The sequence below is a fragment of the Cibotium barometz genome, chromosome 5 (genome assembly GCF_041138505.1).
Source record: "Cibotium barometz isolate CiBa-2024 chromosome 5, ASM4113850v1, whole genome shotgun sequence".
Classification (NCBI taxonomy): domain Eukaryota; kingdom Viridiplantae; phylum Streptophyta; class Polypodiopsida; order Cyatheales; family Cibotiaceae; genus Cibotium; species Cibotium barometz.
This window is the reverse complement of record NC_141050.1, coordinates 17,074,091-17,096,163: the sequence shown is the minus strand read 5'-3', so window position 1 is coordinate 17,096,163 and position 22,073 is coordinate 17,074,091. Positions and strand designations below refer to the sequence as shown.

The following is a 22,073-nucleotide window of genomic DNA, read 5'->3' as shown; positions in this document are numbered from 1 at the left end:
CCCCCTTATCAGGCCGGTGTACCGCCTGCTATCTTTGCGTTGCCGCCACCTGTCAGCGCTACCGCTACCTGTTGAATTGCACCACCTACTGTGCGCCGCTTGCCGTACCCCCGTCGCTGCCACATGCTGTGCGCCGCTTGGCTGTTGTGTGATTGATCTGTACCGTATAGCTGCTGTACTGCCACGAGAAACTGCTCTGGTTCATACTCCCCTATGCGGCCTCTTGTGGGTTGTTTTCTACTCTAGATTGGGCATCTAACCTACAGCTGAACATCATAAGCTTCGACATCTACCCTTATCATTTGTGTGTACCTTGTGTACAAGCTTGGGGTACGTTGGATTTGGTACTAGCCTGGTGAAAGATCTTGTGGGTCATCCCAGTGGTGTGCTTTGCATCAATTTCGTGCCTCAACGTTGAGTACGACTTGGGTTTCTACATTGTGTTTGCTTTTGTGTTCATTGATGTATTTATCCTGGCTTGCGAGGATGTATTTATCCTGGCTTGCGAGCTCGTGGATTGTTCTTGAATAAATTCCTGAAAGGGGGTGGGGCCGGTTCCCTACTTAGTGTGTGTGTCCTGTGCAAAGTTCTCTAAACCCAACTCTCTCCCTCTATCTTTTCTGTATTTTTCTCTCTTGGATACATGGTGGAATTTGTCATAGCACACCCCGCGAGGCTTACAGATAGAGATGCAAAGCTATAGATTGCATTGGAATGTGTGAAGCTGAGAATTCAACCCACATAATATCAAAATACAAATAAACATAAATAGGTGGGTGTCCTTTCACACCAAGTGTGCGAGGGGGAAGAAGACAAAGGGAAAAAGTTCCCCTAGTTATGCCCTGTTCACATGTGGAAGTCAACCCGCATAATATCAAAATACAAATAAACATAAAATAGGTGGGTGTCCTTTAACACCAAGTGTGCTAGGGGGAAAAACCCAAAGGGAAAAAGTGCACTATAACCAAGTAATATGCTAGTAAATCTCCCCTGTAGTGGCAATGTGAACCTGTACAAGGTTGGTAGCAGATCACTTTCTGTAGGAGAGTAAACCCAAAGCTTTGCAAAAAGCTTCAAACTTCTCTGGAGGCAACGTCTTTGTGAACAGATCTACAACATTATCCAATGTAGAGTAGTAAGCTAATGTGATCTCCCCTGCATGTATTCTCTCCCTGGCATAATGATAATGAATCTCAATGTGCTTAGTGCGTGCATGAAACACTGGGTTTCATGCGGCAAAGTTGATGGCTGATCTGTTGTGCCATCAATTCCCAATGGGAGTAATCCTTCAAACATGTTATGTGGGCTGTCCATAAAATTCAGCCAATGGTTGGTGTGAATTTTTAGCAAACACGTCTTTATTGTCCAAAATCCTTCATGTGGATGGATTATAGAGATGGTACCTGCCACTTCTATAACCCACAAATATGCACTTAGTAGCTTTGTCATCAAGCTTACCTTGCAATTGCTGAGGTACATGTGCATAAGCAATACATCTAAAAACTTGAAAGTGATCAACTTCAGGTTTTCTCTCGTGCCACGCCTCGTTTTCAATGCTTTGTTAGGGAGAACATACGTAGCACACATGATTGCATCTAGCCGTTTCCATCAATAACGTGATCTTTCTCTGAGCAACATAATTTTGTTGAGGAGAGTATGGCATTGTGCATTGATGGTTTATGCCTTTTTCTGCCAAAAAAGCTTTGAAAGTAGGAGACGTGTATTCTCCCCCTCGATCTGTATGGAGGGTCTGCACTTTGCAACCTGTTTGATTCAACCTGTGCCACATAATAGTGAAAACATGATGATCAGCCATGCTATCCCCATCTTCCATGGACACATTTTCCAACTCCCGTTTGGCCTCATTCTTAGCAGAGTACATGGTCTCCAATACATCCCAAGCTGGTCGTGAGGTTCTACAAGAGCTGATATGCAGTATAATTGATCGCTTTAGTGACAAAGCAATCAAAGCCATTGCTTGGGCATCACGAGTATCCCATCTCTTATGCTCCTTGATGGGAGAAGGAACCTGAATTAGGGTTTAGAGTTCATTCATGGGAGACATACACAGAGAAGCAAGGGAGAGAGAGAGAGAGTTGTGGGGATAAGTCAACTCATCAAAAGCATGAGTGTGTGACTCCCCTATCACACATGTATATTGCACTAGTACACATAGTGCACTTAGTACATTAAAAGTACTAAGTGTACTATGTACTATAACTTATGGGCTTGTACACACTATAAGGGTGGGCATAACGCCTTTACCCCAACAACCTCCCACTTAAAGGCAAAGTGCCCTTAAGTAAAGGAAAAGAAAAATCAGCATGTACATGATAATATACAAGGCCATATCAAGGCTGAAATTGGCCTCATCCAATGCCCATCAAGTGTCTGCAATGAGCAAACCGCTCCGGAGGCAAACTCTTCGTCAACAGATCAGCCGGGTTGTCATCCGTGTGAATCTTAACAAGCTGAATTTGCTTGTTCTCTATCACCTCTCTGATGAAGTGATACTTCACATCCACATGCTTCGTCTTTGCATGAAAAACAGGGTTCTTTGCCAACTGAATGGCACTCTGACTGTCACAATGCAACAATGGAATATCCCCTGTATAACCCAAATCAACCACTAACCGAGATAGCCATAATGCCTCCTTGCAAGCCTCTGTGGCTGCAATATACTCGGCCTCTGTAGTAGATAAGGCAGTGCACTTCTGCATCCTGGATATCCATGACACAGCACCTCCTGTGAATGTAAATACATAACCGGTAGTAGACTTCCGGTTATCTGGATGACCGGCATAATCCGAATCCGTGTAACCATGCACTAATGCATCCTGTTTGCCAAAGCAAATGCACAAATCCTGTGTGCCCTTCAGGTATCTCATGACACCTTTCACTGCTTCCCAATGCTTCTTGCCAGGGTTGGCCATGTATCTAGAAACCACTCCCACTGCAAATGCAATGTCCGGCCTAGTAGCAACCATGGCATACATGAGACTGCCACAAGCTGAAGCATACGGAATCTTGGCCATATCAGCCCTGTCACTATCCGACTGTGGGCTGTCCATAGCACTGAGTTTCACATATGGAGGCAAAGGAGTACTAGCTTTCTTCCCCCCGTCCATATTGAACCTCTGCAAGACTTTGCCAATGTATTCCTTCTGAGACAAATACAACACATGCTGATTTCTGTCCCGAAGTATCCGCATACCCAAGATGTGATTAGCATCACCCAAATCCTTCATATCAAAGGTTTCATGCAGCCTCTTCTTCAAAGCATCCATCTCTTTACGAGATTTCCCGGCAATCAACATATCATCAACATACAAAATGAGAATCAATAGACTGCCATCCAAAGCTTTCTTGGTGTACAAGCAGTGATCTATGTCACTTCTCCTGAATTTCTGTGATTTCATGAATGTATCAAATTTATGATACCATTCTCGTGGTGCCTGTTTTAGCCCATAAAGACTCTTTTTCAGCTTGCATACAAGCTTCTCCTTTCCACTCACTGCATAACCCTCTGGCTGCTGCATATATATCTCCTCATGGAGATCACCGTGAAGAAAAGCAGTCTTCACATCCATCTGAATCAAGTCCAGATCATCATGCGCAACCAAAGCCAACACAGCTCTAAGTGTGGTCATTTTGACCACTGGAGAGAAGATCTCATCAAAGTCCACACCATATTCCTGCTTGAAGCCCTTAGCCACTAATCTGGCTTTGTATCTTGGCTTTGCATCTGGTGCAACTTTGAGCCTGTATACCCACTTGCATGGCAAAACCTTCTTGCCTGCAGGCAAAGGCACCAACTTCCAAGTTCCATTTTTATGCAGAGAATCCATCTCTGACTTCATGGCACGCTCCCATAGAGCCTTGTCTGCCCTCTGTAAAGCCTCTTTGTAACATGAGGGCTCCCCACAGTCAGTTAGCATCAAGTAGTCAACCCCTGGAACAAACCTGTCAGGGGCTCTGGAGGGTCTAGTGGACCTCCGTACCCAATGACCATCATTTGCAGGTTGCTGTCCAGCCTGCATATCACCCATTGGTGGCTCCTGTTCCATGCCATAAGGCTGAAAAATCATGCCCGGTATATCCTCCAACTCTGGTATATCCATAGGGATATCTTCTGCCATATCTGGCTGTCCATTTGGACCATTTTCAGCACCATTTAAGGGCTGGTTTTCCTGCTGTAATGGCTGATTTACAGCCCTTTGTTGTTGTCCATGATGTCCATCGTCATCAAAGATGACTCTGCCAGGCTCCTGTTGCCTTGCAGGCTCCTTATACATGCATGTTTCATCAAAAATGACATCATTGCTGCGTATGATCTTTCTATTCATGGGATCCCAAAGTCTATACCCCATTTCACCTCTGTCACCATATCCTAGGAATATGCATTTGTGAGACTTAGGATCAAGTTTGGTGCGCATTTCCCTGCGTATGTGCACGTACGCAACGCAACCAAACACTCTCAAGTGCTTGTATGACGGAGGCTTCCCTGTCCATACTTCTTCTGGCACTTTCCCACCAAGCCTCGTGTTAGGTGACCTGTTTATAAGGTGAACGGCTGTCATAACAGCTTCAGCCCAAAAACCATGAGGTAATGCAGCATGTGACAACATAGAACGGACCTTCTCCTGAATGGTCCTGTTCATCCTCTCTGCTGTCCCGTTTTGTGGAGGATCATAAGGAGTAGAGAGCTCCCTCTTGATGCCTTTAGCATCACAAAAGTCCTGAAACTGTTTGGACATATACTCTCCACCATTGTCGGAACGCAAAGCTTTCAGTGTTTTGCCAGTTTGATTCTCAACAAGAGCAACAAACTTCTGAAACACTGAGAATGTATCACTCTTCAAACGAAGAGGATAAACCCACACCTTGCGTGTGGCATCATCAATAAAAGACACAAAATATTTTGCCCCTCCCAAAGAAAGCTGAGGCATCTCACATACATCTGTATGCACAAGCTCTAACTGAGCATCTTTTTGTCCAAGAGCTTTCTTGTGGGGGCACTGTAGTTGCCTACCATATATACAATGCTCACAAAACTGAAAACTTGAAAACTTTAGAGAAGGCAAGTAACCCAAACGAGACAATTGCTCCATTCCCTTGACACTCATGTGTCCCAACCGGCTATGCCACATAGAAATTTCCGGCAGCTCGGTTGCATTTACATTAGCATGGTGACAAACACCTGCATGCATGAAATAAAGAGTGTCCACCTTAGAGCCTCTGGCAACAACCAGTGAGCCCTTACTAATCTTCCACTTTCCACTACCAAATGTGGTAACATAATCAGCATCATCAAGCTGTCCAGTAGAAAGCAGATTCTTCTTGATCTCAGGCACATGCCTGACATCATGGAGCATAAGCTGTGAGCCATCTGAAAATACAAGCCTCACATCACCTCTGCCAAGAATTTTACATGCATGGTTATCACCCAAATAAACCACTCCTTCATTGCCAGCAGTGTACCTGACAAACAAGTCTCTGCAACCTGTGACATGAAAGGAGGCACCTGAATCAATGATCCATGAGTGCATACCATGACCACCTGTAAGAAGTGAATGGGCATCAAGTGAAGACGTAAAGAGGACCTCATCCTCACTGCCACCTGCATGTGACACATTGATTTCTTCAATCTTGACTCCACTTTTGCCCTTTGGCTTTACATCTTTGGCTTCATCCTTGTCTTTGTCTTTGCCTTTTCCCTTTTCTTTTTGATCATTTTTCCATTTGTAGCATTGCTTTTTAATGTGTCCCTTCTTGCCACAATAATGGCATTCCAAATCCTTTTTGGAGCGAGACTTGCTCCTTCCCCGTTCTTGGCTTTTCCCCCTTTGCTGGGATCTCCCACGTGCATTCATTGCATTGGACTTTCCAACAGAGTTGTTTTTCCTGTTCATCTCTTCTTGAAGAAGAGCACCCTCAACATCTGCATATGACAGCATAGCATTCGAATTGCTAGTGGCTGTCCTGAATGTGTCCCAACTCTCTGGCAAAGTGCATAACAAAAAAGTGGCTTTGAACTCATCGTCCATTGCCAACTTTTGATTGATGACTTGGCTGACAATACCATTAAACTCATTGAGATGGGCTGTCATAGACGCCCCTTCCTTCATCTGAAGACCTATGAGTTTCTTCAACCAATACACTTTGCTTGAGGCACTTTGTTGGGCATACAAGTCCTGCAATCTCTGCCACATTCCCCAAGCTGTCTTCTCTTCACGAATGCTGAAAAGTAATGAGTCTGACACAGATAACATGATAGTAGATCTTGCCAGCTCATCCATATCTTCCCACTCTTCAGCAGTAAGAGAAGCGGGCATTACACCCCTTTCTTTGATAGGCTTGTGCTGCTTTTTCTGGAGCAACACATTGTAGCACTGGGTTTGCCAAATATCATAATTATGCGAGCCTTCAAGCTTCTTGATGTGAAGCAATGAAGAGCTCTCACCTGTGGTTGCCATAGCAAAATGCAACCTGTCAATGCCTAAATCCCTGCAAATGTGCAAACACTGCACCAAAAGATGTGCAAACACTGCACCCAAAGCACACAAAGTGCTCACAAATGTTCTCCCAAGCTTTATCTCCCACTGCGGAAGCAAGAATGCAACTTTTCTCCCACTTTTTGTGATGAAAACACCAAAATCTGGTTGCTGCAGATTTTGGACAGCACCTTAAATGTGCTCTTTTGCCCTTCCAAAGTACTGTACAGCAGTACTAAGCGCTCACCAATGATGTACCAAACCTGTACCGGCAATTTCAGCAGCTGAGATTGAATCTTTTGGTCACTCAAAACAGTGTACAGCCATGCCAAAACATGCACAAAGCTGTGCCAAATCTGTACCAGCAGGTACAATAGCAATAAATGCTCTCGTGGCTGTCCAAATGAGTGAAAATCAGACTTTTACAGTCACGAACACTGCATACAACAGTCCCGAACAGAAATTGGGCAAAAGCCCCTTGACTGCAAGCTGATTTTTGAGGATTCAAGGCATAAATGTCTTGCCTGCTGCTTTGCCAAGCTCAACAAGCATACAAACTTGAAAAGCCCCTTGATTTGAGATCAATTTCTGATCATGCATGGTACATTGACGCACATAAAGGCATCCAGAGTGTTTGCGATGCTTCCCCCTGGCCACATATACATCAAATACATGAAAGCCCCTTGATTTACAGGCACATTGAGTGCTTGTAAGGCATCAGCACATTATCCACAGCATCAAATGCGATTGCCTGCATGCAAATCAACTCAATCGGCACAAAAGCCCCTTGATTTGCACTGCAATTTGCTGCAATTTGCTGCGATTTTGCCCAAATGTGCGATTTTTCACATCATACAGCATGTATGAGTGCTTAATTGCACAATTACATCAAAAGCCCCAAATTTCGACATCCAATTTCCTGCAAATTGATCCTGATTTGACCAATTTCCTGCAAATTGATCCTGATTGTGACCAATGTCACCCAATTTTGCCAATTTTGCTCAAAATTGAGCAATTGGGCACCTGTACCTGCTCAATTGTTTGATTTGACAAGGAAAATCCAAAATTGAAGCAAAATACCTTTGATTTAATCCAATTTGCAGGCTGAATTTTTGTTGCAGGAATCTGCTTCTGTTTTGTGCAGGTGAGAAGGGGGGCACTTTTGCTGCAGATTTGATGGCTGCTCCAATCAAGATCATGCGTTTGTGCAGGTACGGCTAATGCTGGGCGCTGGCTGCTGCTGAGGTTGCTGCTGCGCTGAAAATGTTACTCTGGTTGGGCAGCGTGGAAGTACTGCTGGGCAGTAGCGATTCGACGCCAGCTGCTGGGCAGCGTGGCTGCACACCTGGCTGACCTCCACGACCAGCTCTCCACGCCTGCAGTCGACGGGTTGTCAAGAGCGCTTCGCTTCCTTTGCCAGGTTCGCTCATTGACAGTGCCTCCGACCGGTAGCTCTACGCCGTCACGTCACCTTCGCCCAACGCTTCTCGCCTTCGCTCAACGCTTGGCGCCAATGATTACGAATTGCTTGTGTTCGCTGCTGGCCTCCTCGCTATGCTGCCTTCGCCTAGTAGTGCCTGTGCTCGTGGCTGCTGGGCAGCCCGCCTGGCTGCTGGGCAGTCCTCGCTTGGCTGCTGGGCAGCTGGGGCAGCCCACGCTGATGGCTGGGCAGCAGTTGAGCCAGCCCACGCTTACTGGCTGGGCAGAGATCAAGAAAAATACAGGCAGTTCTGTCAGAGATTCAGCAGGCGACCAGCTCCAAGAAAGATTCAGAAGGCGACCTTGCTCTGATACCAGTTGATGGGAGAAGGAACCTGAATTAGGGTTTAGAGTTCATTCATGGGAGACATACACAGAGAAGCAAGGGAGAGAGAGAGAGAGTTGTGGGGATAAGTCAACTCATCAAAAGCATGAGTGTGTGACTCCCCTATCACACATGTATATTGCACTAGTACACATAGTGCACTTAGTACATTAAAAGTACTAAGTGTACTATGTACTATAACTTATGGGCTTGTACACACTATAAGGGTGGGCATAACGCCTTTACCCCAACACTCCTATTGGGAGAAGCAGGTGTTGCAGCTTGCTGAACTTCACAACCAGGTGTGTTAGGTGCTATGTCTACAGGGCGTACATCATCACCCCCATAAATCTTTGGCCCCAAGAAGGTTTTGGACCATGAAGCTCCATAGGAAGTAATTACTGCCATCCAATTTGTCCTCTTGGGACAAAATTCCAAATACATCAGCTGCATTCCTAGCCATAATAGTGAAATCTCTCTACTAAGAGATATGTAAATACTTTAATGCAACCAAGTGTGCTGTGAAAACACTTGCAAGCAAAATCCCAACGCACCGGAGTGCAATGCCAGGCAACCACAAGTTCCCAAGCAAACTTTTTGCCCCAAATACAAGACTGCAATAAGTGTTCCACACGAATGTGAAAAGATTCTTGGATTTCGTGAAAGAAAATTGCGTAATACGCTTATCACGAAATACAAGATCAAGTGGAAGGATCGTGTTGAGGAGGACGCTACATGGGAGACATTGACTACTCTTCAGAGAGATTACCCTGGCTTTTTAGTGAGCTCAAGAGTGAGCTCTTAGAGGAAGGGGAGTATGTCATGTGCACAGTGTGTATCTACCGTGTGCTACACGCACACAAGACTAGCTTCGAGGTTGGGGAAGCTTGGAGCTAGGCAGGCTGATTGGCGAGCTGAGTTAGGGATAGACTAACGGGCGGGCGCCCAAGTGTGGACGCCTGATGACCGGCCAAGAGCCTATAAAAGGGAGGCCAAGGTTAGTCATTAGTCATATAGATGTAAGAGCTCTATGGTCAGGAGCCTGGATTTAGTGCAGACGTGCACCTGCTTTATGCAGCCGAGGCCGGCAGCAGTCTCGAGGCCCGCAAGGGTAGCTTCGTGGCGGTATGGGACGTCACGAGGTAGAGATTGGTCGGTACATCCAACTAGTTAGCTGAGCTCATGGCTCGGTGGGGATAGCCAAGACTTGTGGGCTTGCCCACGGCTGTCAAGGTTGGGAGGTGAGTCAGGCCTGCACCCCCGTCATGTTTGTTTGGTTTGTTTGCAGGTTTCGAGTCTTGTACCAGGAGCGTTCTATGAGGAGATCCTATGGTACACACTATGCACATGACAACCATTGGGCTATATTTTGTGCTAATTGCCATAAATCACAAAAGCCCCAAAATTTTGTGTACCCTGTAGCTCTAATTGTGCAATTAAGCAGAAATTTCAGAAAAGCCCCAAATTTTTCCTGCATCTTGAATTTTGCACTGAGACATGTAATTCACAAAAGCCCCAAAAACAGAAATCCAAAGAGATGCTGGAGTTTGAATCTCTGATTGTGTGCTTCTCTGTAGTATTTCTACAGGCAGGTTGCTTGTAGCTTGCAGACAAAAGCCCCAATGTGATGTCCTTTGGATATTCAGCTTGCAGAGGTTGCAATCTCCAAGCATAGCCTGATGATACCACAAGGCAGCAGAGGGGATGGGAGCCCGACTGTCTCAGCAGAGAAGCAGTGATGGCAAGGGTGTTGTGAGGTAGGGCAAGGGGCCGAAGTGTGGGCGTAGGACCACCGGGAGATGCCTGACAGAGAGGAGTTGGAATCACTTCATCAGTGTATGGTGCTATCAAAGACCCATAATGTATTTAGATAATGTTGCTGTCTCCGTGTGGAGAAGAGAAAGGACCCAAGTTTGTACAGATTGAAATTCTCCTTGTTTAATAAAATACTCCAAGGTGGGCTTGCCCATTCTAGCCACTAGCGCATATCTCTTTTACAGTTTTGTGGGTGTGGTTGAAAGCTGTTATGATAGTGTTTAATACATGAAGTGTTGAAATTCTAGTCCGATTAAACCATGGAGGAAGAGTACAAATCTATCGTTAATAACCACACGTGGATAGGATGCAAATGGGTTTACAACGGAAGTCATGAAAACAGAATATATTTCTGACAGCAGTATGGTTTAGATGATCTCCTTGGGTGACATTCCCTAGACGCCCTTTAGGCTGCTTCATGCAATAATCTATGCAAACTGGGAGATTTGTTGGAAGCCTAACGGCATGGCAGGTTTGGAGAGGTGCAATGGCCGTGCGTGCACAAAGTATGCGCGCGCGCGTGTATGTGAGTACACAATAAATGCTCATGGATGACTTCTTAAAGTAAAACCGACTACACAAAAAATGCTCATGGATGATTTCTTAAAGTAAAACCGAGTTGTCCATTGATTATATTAGCTCCCAACAGTTGCGAGCAAGCGTTTGTGAAAGCAGAATGTAATCAAACTTTCCGCTTGCCCATACACAGGTTGTAATCAAACTTTCCACTTTCGTGGTAGTTTCAGGGGAACTCATAACACATACAATTACTAGATACTAGGCCCAAATGGTGCTTTTGCCATGGTAGGATCCCCCTGCAGGGTCTAGCAGTTGTACAAAGACCTTATGCATGAACAGATATAGTAGAGACCAAAAACATGCAAAATCTCCACTGAGGAGCTGCAGGGAGAGGAGTGGAAAGCTTGTCGCTGTGGTGGAAAAGCTCTTGGATTGGTTTTAAGTACTTAAAAGGTGCAAGAGTATGATTGACCGATCATGCCCGCCCATCTAGACTCTGTGCGCATGTGCATGCATTACCCTACATCAAAGAACTCTTGTATCTTTCCTAGTAAAGTTTGATACACATGCATTCATACCTGCAAAACATGCACCCACTTGTTTGTTCCTGTATGTAGGGAGGGCTCTCCATTCCAAGGTTATGTGCAAGAACAAGTATATGAAAACGTGCACCCATTGTTTTGCTTGTGGCAGAGGGTTTCATGCTAGTCATGTCTATGTAAGAGGGTGTGTGTGCACATCCTTTATGTGCATTGAGATGCTTAAAATTTTAAATGCTTTTGTTGCTTTTTAAGGGCTATTGGAAAGAGGATGTTCCCAGCTGGACAAATTGTGAAGATAATCAAATTGCATGCCCTGATATGTAAGTTAAGAGAGTTTTAAATTTTCCACGTCAAATAACTCTCTTTTGTGGGTGTTCTAGGCAACACATCTTCAATGACTAAAGTGAATCGAATCCAACAAACAATATGCATTTGTAGAGGCTTGATTGGTTTAAAGTTCTGAGTTTAAATGGTGCAAGACTTTCCTTTTTTGATGGGCTAAGTTGCATTGACTAGACAACATACACTAATAACCACTTGTCATCTTTCGTTGGTGAGTTAGTAATGTGATCAAGGATCCGATGCCTGGTTTCCTAAACTTGCTTATGTCCATTGTGTATCTTATGGCATGTGTATATTCACATGATCTCAAAATGTCAATTCAGCCCTATGCGAATGGCATCACTAAGGGCGGGTCTACCATTTGCCATTTGATTTAGAGATCTTTGCTGAGACATAACCCACTCTCGTCGTGCTTCAATTTTTTGAAAATGTTTGGTTGAGCCAATCTTGTAGATTGTGTAGGTGTGAATGGGGGTTGAGCACCCAATAGATTTTGTTTCTGATAAAGATCTTTTCATAACCAGAAAGAGAAATTCATACACACCGTGCACGTGCAATATACATGCGTATGCACTTGTATGTACATACATACACGTGTGTGTGTGTGTACAAACACGCGCGTGCGTGTGCGCGTGCACACGTGACGTTTATGCACATATCTACTATCGGCGATGAAGAGAAGGCCATGGATTACAGGCTGGGCGAGGTGGAGCTAAAGCTAGCTACTGTGGCTACGTGGAGCATGTGTGGCAAGGTGCAAGGCAACACGGCAGCAAGAGAGGCAATGACTGCACCATTATTTGTTGGCAGCTAGTCGGCAAAGATCTGAAGACAACATGAAGACAAGGCGCTACATTTTTTTCTCTGTGAGTGCTGGTCGCTTGGAGTTGATGTCGTAGATGGAATTCTTCTGCATGGGCCTTAGAGCATAAGGCCCATCATTTGTGCTCTCTGTGTGTGCTGGTCGCGTGGAGTTGATTTCGTACAAGCTGCTTGTAAATTTCATTAGCTTTGAATCAAAAAAATCTACTTGGAAAAGAGGATATAAAAGACTTCTGACTCTCTACAGTTCACCATCCCTTCGCACTCCCACAACTCCTATATCAACCATATCAATTGGCTCCTAGTAGGATATCGCTCCAACAGAGGCAAAAGTACATCCTTCACGATCTTATCTGACATTGCATGTATGCATGAGGTACCTATGTACACACGAACATATTCACGCTCCAAGCCACCTCATGCTCGTTGTCACCATTATGCTGCCTGCCATTGGCCTCATGCTCCCGCCGCCATGTTGCTCCAAGCGGTTGCCCCCAAGCTTCCCTGTTCCTTGCGCTGCGCAAATTCAATGCAACCAGTCTACCCCAAGACTCAAGCAAACACAACTCCCTTGTCCGTGTAAGGAACCTGACACTTAGCAGCATTTTGAACGCTCAAGTCGCCCTCCATCTCATCATATGGATCACCTCGCGAAGATGGAACACCAATTGCCAGCCATCCCTCCAACGAAAGTAGTGAGAGAAACCAAGACTCGTCCAACTGCAACACTCCCATAGCAAAGGTCTTCGTGTAGATCTCCACAAGCACTCACTCCTATAAACAGAAACAATCAAAGCCTTGGCTGTCACAATGGATGATGCAGTAGATGCAACAAGATCAACACCAAGAATATAGTGCTGAGGAACAATGATCTTCTCTCTCTCTCTCTCTCTCTCTCTCTCTCTCTCTCTCTCCACTTGTATTGGGCTCAGACCCTTCAGTTGATGGATGAGCTCATATAGTGTGGTGCCTCTCAGATGAGCTGAGTCTCATGAGCTCCTGTAGTGTGGTGCCTCTCAGATGACTCTCATGAGCTCCTACAGTGTAATGCCTCTCAGGTGACTCCTCTCATGAGTGATATGTGAATACAAGACCTAGGGGTCCTATTTATAGTGATATGGGGTGGCTAATTGGACCACTAGACCATGATATGACCATATCCACACATGATTGACCACTAGCCTGCCTATGACTACTAAAACTCGTTCTACACACATATACAAGCTTGTGACCATGAGCCCAAGCTATATCAATGTACACAAAACCAAACCCCACTTATCTAGTAAACAAGCTAGACATGGATTATCCTCAGACTATCTCCTGAGGGAGCTCACAACATGGAGGTGCTGTCAACACATCTACACACACTAAATCTAATAGTAATTTACACAAGAAGAGAGAATAATCCCTTAAAATAGATAAAAATATAAAATGGTAGGAAAAGGAGAGGCTATGAATCCCTTGATAAGAAACATAAAAATAGGATGAACAAAAAGATAAGAAGAAAGAGGAATTTAAGAAGGCACAAGATCAGTGTAGGTATTCTAGGTATTCTTAGGAATGGAGATAGCAATTATTATCGGAATTAAGGCCTAGAGGAACTTCCTCATTTTTAGTAGACCCTTGGGTATTTAGTGATCTAGGCACTTCGAAATTGGATATATGTCACACAAATGACTACATGCCAAACCAAAAAGATTTTAGACCCACGGGCTTGCTTGGGGAGTTCACTACATGTAAAATCCTAGTATATCACATGCATTCAAGGCCTATATCCAAAACTCCTTATTTGTAGATTTTGCATATTTAAAATTAACCCTTTTTCAATGCATATCTATAACTTTTTTTCAAAATCCTATTAATGCTGTTCTTTTGTAAATAAAAATCTCTCAAAAAATTAAAAAAAATTCCTTCTGTCGAACTCAGGTGATAGGTTACATACTTTATAAGTGAATCCCCCGAGTGAGCTTGTTAATCAATGATGCCACTTAGAAACTGGATACATGTCATAGCAAGTCATAAGACTATATGCGAAAATCAAAGGGATTTTAGTCACACAAGCTTGTTAATCTTTGTCATTGTAACTACACATATACCATCTACCTCTATGTTGTAAGGTGTCCTCTATGAGGAGAATCCACTTTTGTGTTTTAGCAGCCCACATGCTCCATAATTCTTTCATTGGACACTCCGCAATAAATCATGCCATTCTTCCTTTGAATTTATGCTAGGCTAGTCTTTTTTTAGCACTCTTGATCTTTCCAACTCCTCTAATGTCATTCGGCATGTTGGTCACAAACTAAGTCATACCTCTCTACCATCTAATAGTCCCTTGCTAATAATTGTTTCCTTGGATTTAGTATAGTATAGCAAATAGGTCATCCTTGAGAAGGAAGTTATTCACAATAAGCTTCCTCATGGGAAAGGGAGATTTAACCACAGAGCCCCATTAACAAGGAGCTTCGACATAAACCTTAACTATGTGTGGAAAACCATTTAGCAACCTCTCCAAAATATAACATATTGAGTCTAGAAGAGCCTCCCACTTTATTATAGACTAAAATGCGTGCCTTGGCAATTAATACCAATCTCTTAAGTCTTATCTATCCACCAATCTCTTGTGTAGAGCCAAGTGTTCCCATTTCTAGATCTAGCAAAGGTATTGATGGCCCCGATTTTGTCTAGGTGCCTTTTGACCATTTTAAAATTTCCTGCCACAAAACCAAGAGGTCCTCATTTCTCCTCTTAACTTTGCTTTCAAACCACCATAACTTTTACAATCCAATATTGTCCATTGCCCATGCTAATCTCCATCACTAGCATCCTTCTAGAGCTAGGTGATTAGCAACCTTTACTAGATTCAAGTTCGAATCAACTAATGTCAGAACTCCACTAAAGCCCTTTTTAAAACCTCCATAGAAAATTTGTAGATTTTTGAAATAATGTTTCCACTTAGCCTTCTTGCCAAAGAGATTATGCTCATATATGATCCAAAGAGATTGTGCTCGTAACTTTTATTCGTAAAAGATTTGTAGATTTTTGAAATAATGTTTCCACTTACCCTTCTTTTGAAAGAGATTATGCTGACGTATGATCCAAACATCTAGCCTCTTCTCTTTCACATGCGTTTAAAAAGCATGCCTCTTTAGCGTAGCATTGAGCCCCTTGACATCTTAGGAGCATCCCTTCATGGTAAAACCAAGCATAGAGATCTCTTACAAGTCCCTTGCTTGGTTTCCAGATTTGTAGATTTTTCAAATATTGTTTCCACTTAGTGTCTTGCCAAAGAGATTATGCTCACATATAATCCAAATAGCTAGCCTTTTCTCTATCAAAGAGGTTATGCTCACGTATGATCCAAAGATATTGTGCTCACATATGATCCAAACATCTAGCCTTTTCTCTATGACATGCATCTGAACAGCATGCCTCTTCATCGTAGCCTTGAGCCCTTGACATTCTAGGAGCATCCCTTCATGGTAAAACCAAGCATAGAGATCACTTCCTTACAAGTCCCTTGCTTGGTTTCTTAAGAACAAAACCATATCCTTATCTCATTTGGGAGACTTACAATCACTTTTATGTTTGACTAGGGCTCCAAAAGTATTTTCAAAAGTATGTGGGAGGGAGAGGGAAAATGCCAAATTTTATCTTTTCCCTCACTCTTTCCCCTTATTCTCCCTGCCTTTGAGACTTGCCTTTGAAACAAGAGTGTCTAGCAAAATAATCATGTTTCTCACACTAGAAGCAAGCCCCTATAAAGCTAAAATTTATATTGCCCAGCCTAGATTCCAAAAGAAATTTTAATTCTCATGTCTTCATATTGCCCTACAAAAGACCTAAATTTTTATTCTCATGTCTTCATACTCCCTAGCCTAGATTTTAATTCTCGTATCTTCTTATTGCCCAACCTAGATTTTCAATTCAATAGGAGTAGGAACCTCGATGTCCCATGGAATGCAAACCTTATTGAAAGCTTTCCCCATTGAAGGATTATAGGGACAAAGAATGGCATGCCAAGTGTTTTAGCCAATTCTCCTAGAGAAGTTCCACTAGCATTGGCATGCATTCACTAGCCCTTTGTAACATCAAAATACAAGCCCAATGATAGGATATATATAAAATTCTTGAAGAAAAATAGGGTTACTTTGGCTAAAATTTTGGGGACCATTGATGGATCAAATAGTAGTATGTTGAAGAAGCCCTTACTTAGATAACACACTTCTTAAATTGCCTTTCTTTGTAGGACCTCTTTCTTCAACCAAGTTATTAACTCATGTTTGTTTCAAAGGGACCTTCCCGTGAAAAATACTAGAAGCCCATAAGATGCAAATAAATTCACTTGCTAACTCACCACATAACATTTCCCTGGCTAGATGTGTCCTCTAAGGTTTCCCCTATAGTATGGCCCCCTGTTGTTTACCGAGTATCTATTCCTTACTGTTCTAATTGAGCCTCACATGAAATTTAGTCTTAGATAATTTAATATATTGCCTCGCTCCTGCATCCATCCTCAAAATCTCCATGAAATATCACAACAACTATCCATCTCCCACTACATCATCTTCACCAAAGTCCCCTTAGGCCATTGAGAACTCAAAATTCATGATGATTAAACTCGAAATTCTAATATGTACACTTCTAAAACATCCTTGTTTTTGTGTTGGTGATGAGAAATCAAAATTGATTTTAATTCCTATAGTTGAACGTCATCATAAAGTTTCTACGTTTCTTTCTGGAAATAATGAGAAAGAAAGTTATGTTTCTTTGTAGCAACAATGAGAATGAAATGCTAACTTGCCAATGATGAGAGTACACTTTGTTTTGCATCGATTCCACATTGTTTCAAAAAGTTAACTTTATTTCTTTTTGTAGTAACAATGGGAATGAACTATTGATGAGTTAGTACTTTGCATGCTTAGGCCACTAGCATTAAGCAAGCTAGCATGTTATCCTTTGTTCTTTAAAGCAAAATGAGGATAAATCATCCACCAATTAGTTTACCATATGCATAGGTTTGCATAAATTCCATGTCATTTTAATAAGTCCTATTTATCTTTGTTCTTGAAAGTAAAAATGAGAATAGATCATCCACTAATTAGTTTACCATATGCTTAGGTTTGCATCAATGCCACCATTAAGCAAGCTAGCATGTTATCTTTTTTCTTTAAACAAAAAATGAGAATAAATCATCCACCAATTAGTTTACCATATGCTTAGGCTTGCACCAATTCCATGTCATTTTAATAAGTCCTGTTTGTTTCTACATAGTAACATACTTAGGTTTGCATCAATGGCACTTCAAGGTAACTCATCCTTTGAGAAGAGAGAGTAGAACAAAGAGCTCTATTAATTAGGAAGTTATCACTCAAATCTTTATCCTTTAAATAGTCAACCCATGAACAAGCTGTACAAAAATAATAGGTTTGTAAGTCCATCTTCTCAATGCTTGAGATTTACTCATCAAGATGTGGTGTCATTTTCATACACAAGAAGCATAATGACTTAGTGTCTACCAACACATTCCAACTTTTAGTAGATCAATTATTCGTACTTGGTAACATTGTCCTCATCAAAGCTTATGAGCACTTAGGCATTATCATGGACCATTTGTGGTAGTTGTTCGTCACATAGATCTTGTACAAGTAACCATGCTTCTAGACAAGAAACCAACTATATGCACATTTTCTTAGTGTCATTAACATCTTTGTTAGTGTCACATCTAAAACAAATGTAATAGCACAAGTAGTGCTTAATTAAAGGTCGTTGTTGGAAAATCCATTGATTTCATGGAATCATACGACATCTATTCAGTACATAGAAGAAGAACTTGCTTTGTTCCAAGTTGTAGATATCCTTGTATGTAATATTGAAAATAACCCTATCATCCAAAATTTAAATCAATGATTGTCCACATAAAACATTGGGCATCTACATCCTGTCGCGCTTGAGACTATAGCTCTCTTTTGTTGCTATATTTTAAATGTATAATGCACTGGACAAACCACATGCAGAACTATTTTCCTCCTTCCCAGTGCTCAAGAAACTCACTTTTTAGTGTATTTTTCTTAGGTGAATTTTAAAAAATATATATTTTAGTTATTATCCCAAAAGTTTTCTTAGTTTTTAGTGTAAAATCCTTCTTCTTTAGAGCATTTTCTTTATTTATTTTTTGGCTAGGAAAGAAATCATTTTTAAGCATTGCTTCTTCTCACCACATGTTATTTTCTATCTGCTCCGAGATTCTTGAAACTTTCAACCTTTTATTATGTATCTCATGGCCCTAATTATAGAAGCTTCATGGCTTTATATTAATTATTTGGGTTTGTGGATATGTATGATTGGCCTTCATAAAGCTAGTGCATATGTGTGTGGGAGTAAGTGGATCTTTATGGTTAAATGAGTTCTTGATGCATTAGTATGGGATGTGGTCACAAAGGCAAGATATATCCATGCGAGAATAACCAGCAATTATATGTAGCCATCCTAGTCTTTGGGATTGTGAAAGCCACAAACGATCAAAATCTTATTGTGAGACTCATCAAGGCTCATATGCTTTGTGGAATGCATCTAGAATAGGGAAATATTTCAAGTCGTCCCAGGATATCTGTAGAAGGCTTGAAAAGGCCTATGGTTGGACGATTGGGGCTTCGAAAAGCCTAAGCAATGTGAACAAGCATGGACACCTTTGTAATAGGATTAAGATTAGGAGGGTGACCCTTAAAGCTTTAACCTTTTATATAACTATGCTATTTGGGAATGGAAGAGGGGATACAACAACTCATTACTTAGATTTTGCATGTGTATTGTTAATGTATTACTTTCATTTTCCTTCATGTAGTAGTTTGTTTAAATAGTTATACAATTTTAAGGAGGATTTTTGGCATCCACCGTAGCTTCTTCTTGTCCCCTTTTCATCGTATCCTATTTTAGTGATATATAAACGAGGAATGTTAGTAAAAAAGGTAATAGTAGGAGGTGTTTGATCAAGTGTAATCACGGCTTTTTTGTTAGGAGGAGAGAAGGTCTTTTCATTTGATTAGCATCAACATGAATAATGATTTTTATTTCTTTTAGTTGTTCTCATCACTTATGCTAGATTTATGTTTACTTGTGATGGTTAATTTTTTAAAGCCATTATTGTTATCTTGCGGCTCGCAAATTGATGCGACATTGGTGTTAGATAGACCATCACTTAAGATAACAAAAAATCTCTCATAGTAAAAGTTAATTTGAAGTTCATGGCCTTTTCAATGAAAAATCATAATTTTTCCTAGTTGAATGGTAAATTAGATGAAAATAGATTCCAAAGGCCTCATTGTAAAGATTATAAAAAGTTCCTTCAAGAAATTAAAGGTGGGAACCCAACATATAATTGGAGACAATAATGCCTAGTGAAAGCTTACACATGTACACCTTTTTGGCTAACATTGAGGGTATAAAGTAGTGAAGCATACTATTCTATTGGTATTATATTCATGCTCCCTAGTTATTCTTGTGTTCCGATCATGATGCATTATTACATGCATGTAAAGTTAGAAATATGCATAATGTTTGTGGCCTTAATGTAAGCATGCAAAGTTAGAAAGATACATAGTGTTGGTGGTCTTAGTATGATGTCCTTAATGTGGTAAAATTATCTCAATATGGTGGTGTTGTTAATATAATGTCATACATGGAAGGTATAACTTAACCCCATATCATTATCCTTAAAAACCCATAAATTTTTAACTATATATGTGAAAGCACATGCTATAATATCTAATTAAACATCATGTAACATCATATTACTTCAAATGATATGATCTAAGCAAACAATGACTAGAAAGATGGCAATTAGAACAAAGCATTTCAAGTTTAAAACTAGTATATGACTATGTACTGTATGACTTTTCATCTACATCTAATAATAATTTATTTCTATATCAAAAGTTATGCAAAAGAAAGTATCAAGTTGGCATGTTGGTGGGCTTACAAGGGTGCATCCAAAGGATCCATTCTTGAAGGTAAAGTAATTTCAGCTTAAAATTACAACCCATGTGATATTCTTTTCTTTTCATGTTATATAATATTTTGATGGAAAAAAATTTGAGAGCATAGTTGTGGCTACAAACCTTATACTATGTTGAGTGTCATTTTTCTTAAATCTTATGAGGGATTCTTGTGTAGATAAGTATTATCATTCTAGACTTGCAATAGTTCAAAGGCGTCTTGCTCAAGCCGGAGTAAGATTGGCATCAATACTTAACCACATTTTCCTTTGAATCATGGATGAAGAATTAGACACAATGCAAGGGTACATTATTCTATGTAATGTAAATGTTGACTCAAGATTTTAAAAGAAAGTTCTAAGCATGTATAGTAAACTTGATATCTTTAGCAATCTCCACATTCAAAATAAACTTTGAAAATCCATAAAACCAATAATTATGTGCTTTTGATCTTGGATAAATTCATATATTGTGGGCTTAGAGATATTTTTCATGTTGCTCTTGTGACTGTTGATTAGGTGCTCAAATTTGTATTTGAGAACAGACACAAAAATAAAAAAATTGAGACTTTTTCTACTTTAACTAGTATAACATTACCATTGAAGGTGTTTGAATAGTAACCATGTACTTTTACATCACTAAAATTATACCACCTTGTTAATAGAATTTTACCTTTGAATCCATAAACTTTGTACATGTAATATTTTAAGATTTTCTAATTTGAGTTTTTACTAAACTAGTGACCCATAGCAAAAACACTATCAATTATTATTATTATTCAATGAATGTTGTGAAAATATACTAGTCTTTTAACTCGTGTGGTTACAACTTCAGTATTGTTGTTTGAAACATGTCACAATTTGGACAAAAAAAAAAATTCATAAAAAACAAGTGATTTAAGGTTCTTTTCATGTGGATGTCTTATATTTTCAAAGTAAGGAAATTCAAACAACTGTTTAAAGATGAAAGTAGCCTTGCAAGTGAACATAGAAGTGAGGAGTGTTAAGATAGAGATAACTTTTATATTGGCATCATGGGCTATTTGGTTATAAGTTGAAGTTGACCATTAGTTAGTGCTACATATTATGTGGTTGGGATTGGAACACTTGTGAAAAAGCTCGTAGCTATGGCCTTTGGGGTTGTACCTTTGAGAGAAGAGGGAAGCCTCACATATGGTTTAATGCTCAAAAATTTATTTTTTTCAACCATTAAAATTAAAGGCAATGCTTAGGCTTAATCATGATTTAGACTTAAAAATCGCTAGAAATCATATAAAAGCCGGGATTTATAACTAAAATGTACAAATTTCATCCCTTAAAATTAAAGGCAACGTCGAATTCCAATCGAGATTTCTAAAATTTCAGTCGGGAAAATTACACTACAAATTGGGTTATATGAGCATAGAAGTAGTTTAGCATAGCCATTATTTGAGCCAGCACTTGAATCAATCTCAAGAAGCCTAATCAACAATGGGCAAAAGGAGTGGCATATGTAAGCAAAGCAATATATTTTATCATGAGTCAGGTGACAAATGGTAAGAGTCAAGCAATAATAAATTGTGGGTAGTTTAGTAGGCCAGCAGCAAATTAGAAGAACTAGTCATCTCCCTTGTGCAAGTCCCATTAATTGTAACAAGAAATAGAAGGTTAATCGCAGCAGTGGAAGTCTCTAGAGGCTATGATTAATTATACAAGTCCCATTAATTATATCATGACGTAGAAGGTCATATGCAGTAGCAGTTAAA

The 22,073-nt window shown here is 40.9% G+C and overlaps 1 protein-coding gene across 1 annotated transcript in view; it reads left to right on the top strand.

Moving 5' to 3' along the window:
* The window catches only part of LOC147638134 (endonuclease 2-like), an 86,654-nt gene extending 65,963 nt beyond the window's left edge, over nt 1–20,691 (top strand). The window contains exons 8-10 of the mRNA XM_086798745.1: nt 11,427–11,494; nt 20,271–20,344; nt 20,508–20,691. Of these exons, the coding sequence (XP_086654871.1) occupies nt 11,427–11,494; nt 20,271–20,344; nt 20,508–20,602 (237 nt within the window). The 3' untranslated portion in view covers nt 20,603–20,691. The remainder of the gene's footprint in view (nt 1–11,426; nt 11,495–20,270; nt 20,345–20,507) is intronic.
* Nucleotides 20,692–22,073: the final 1,382 nt, after the last annotated feature.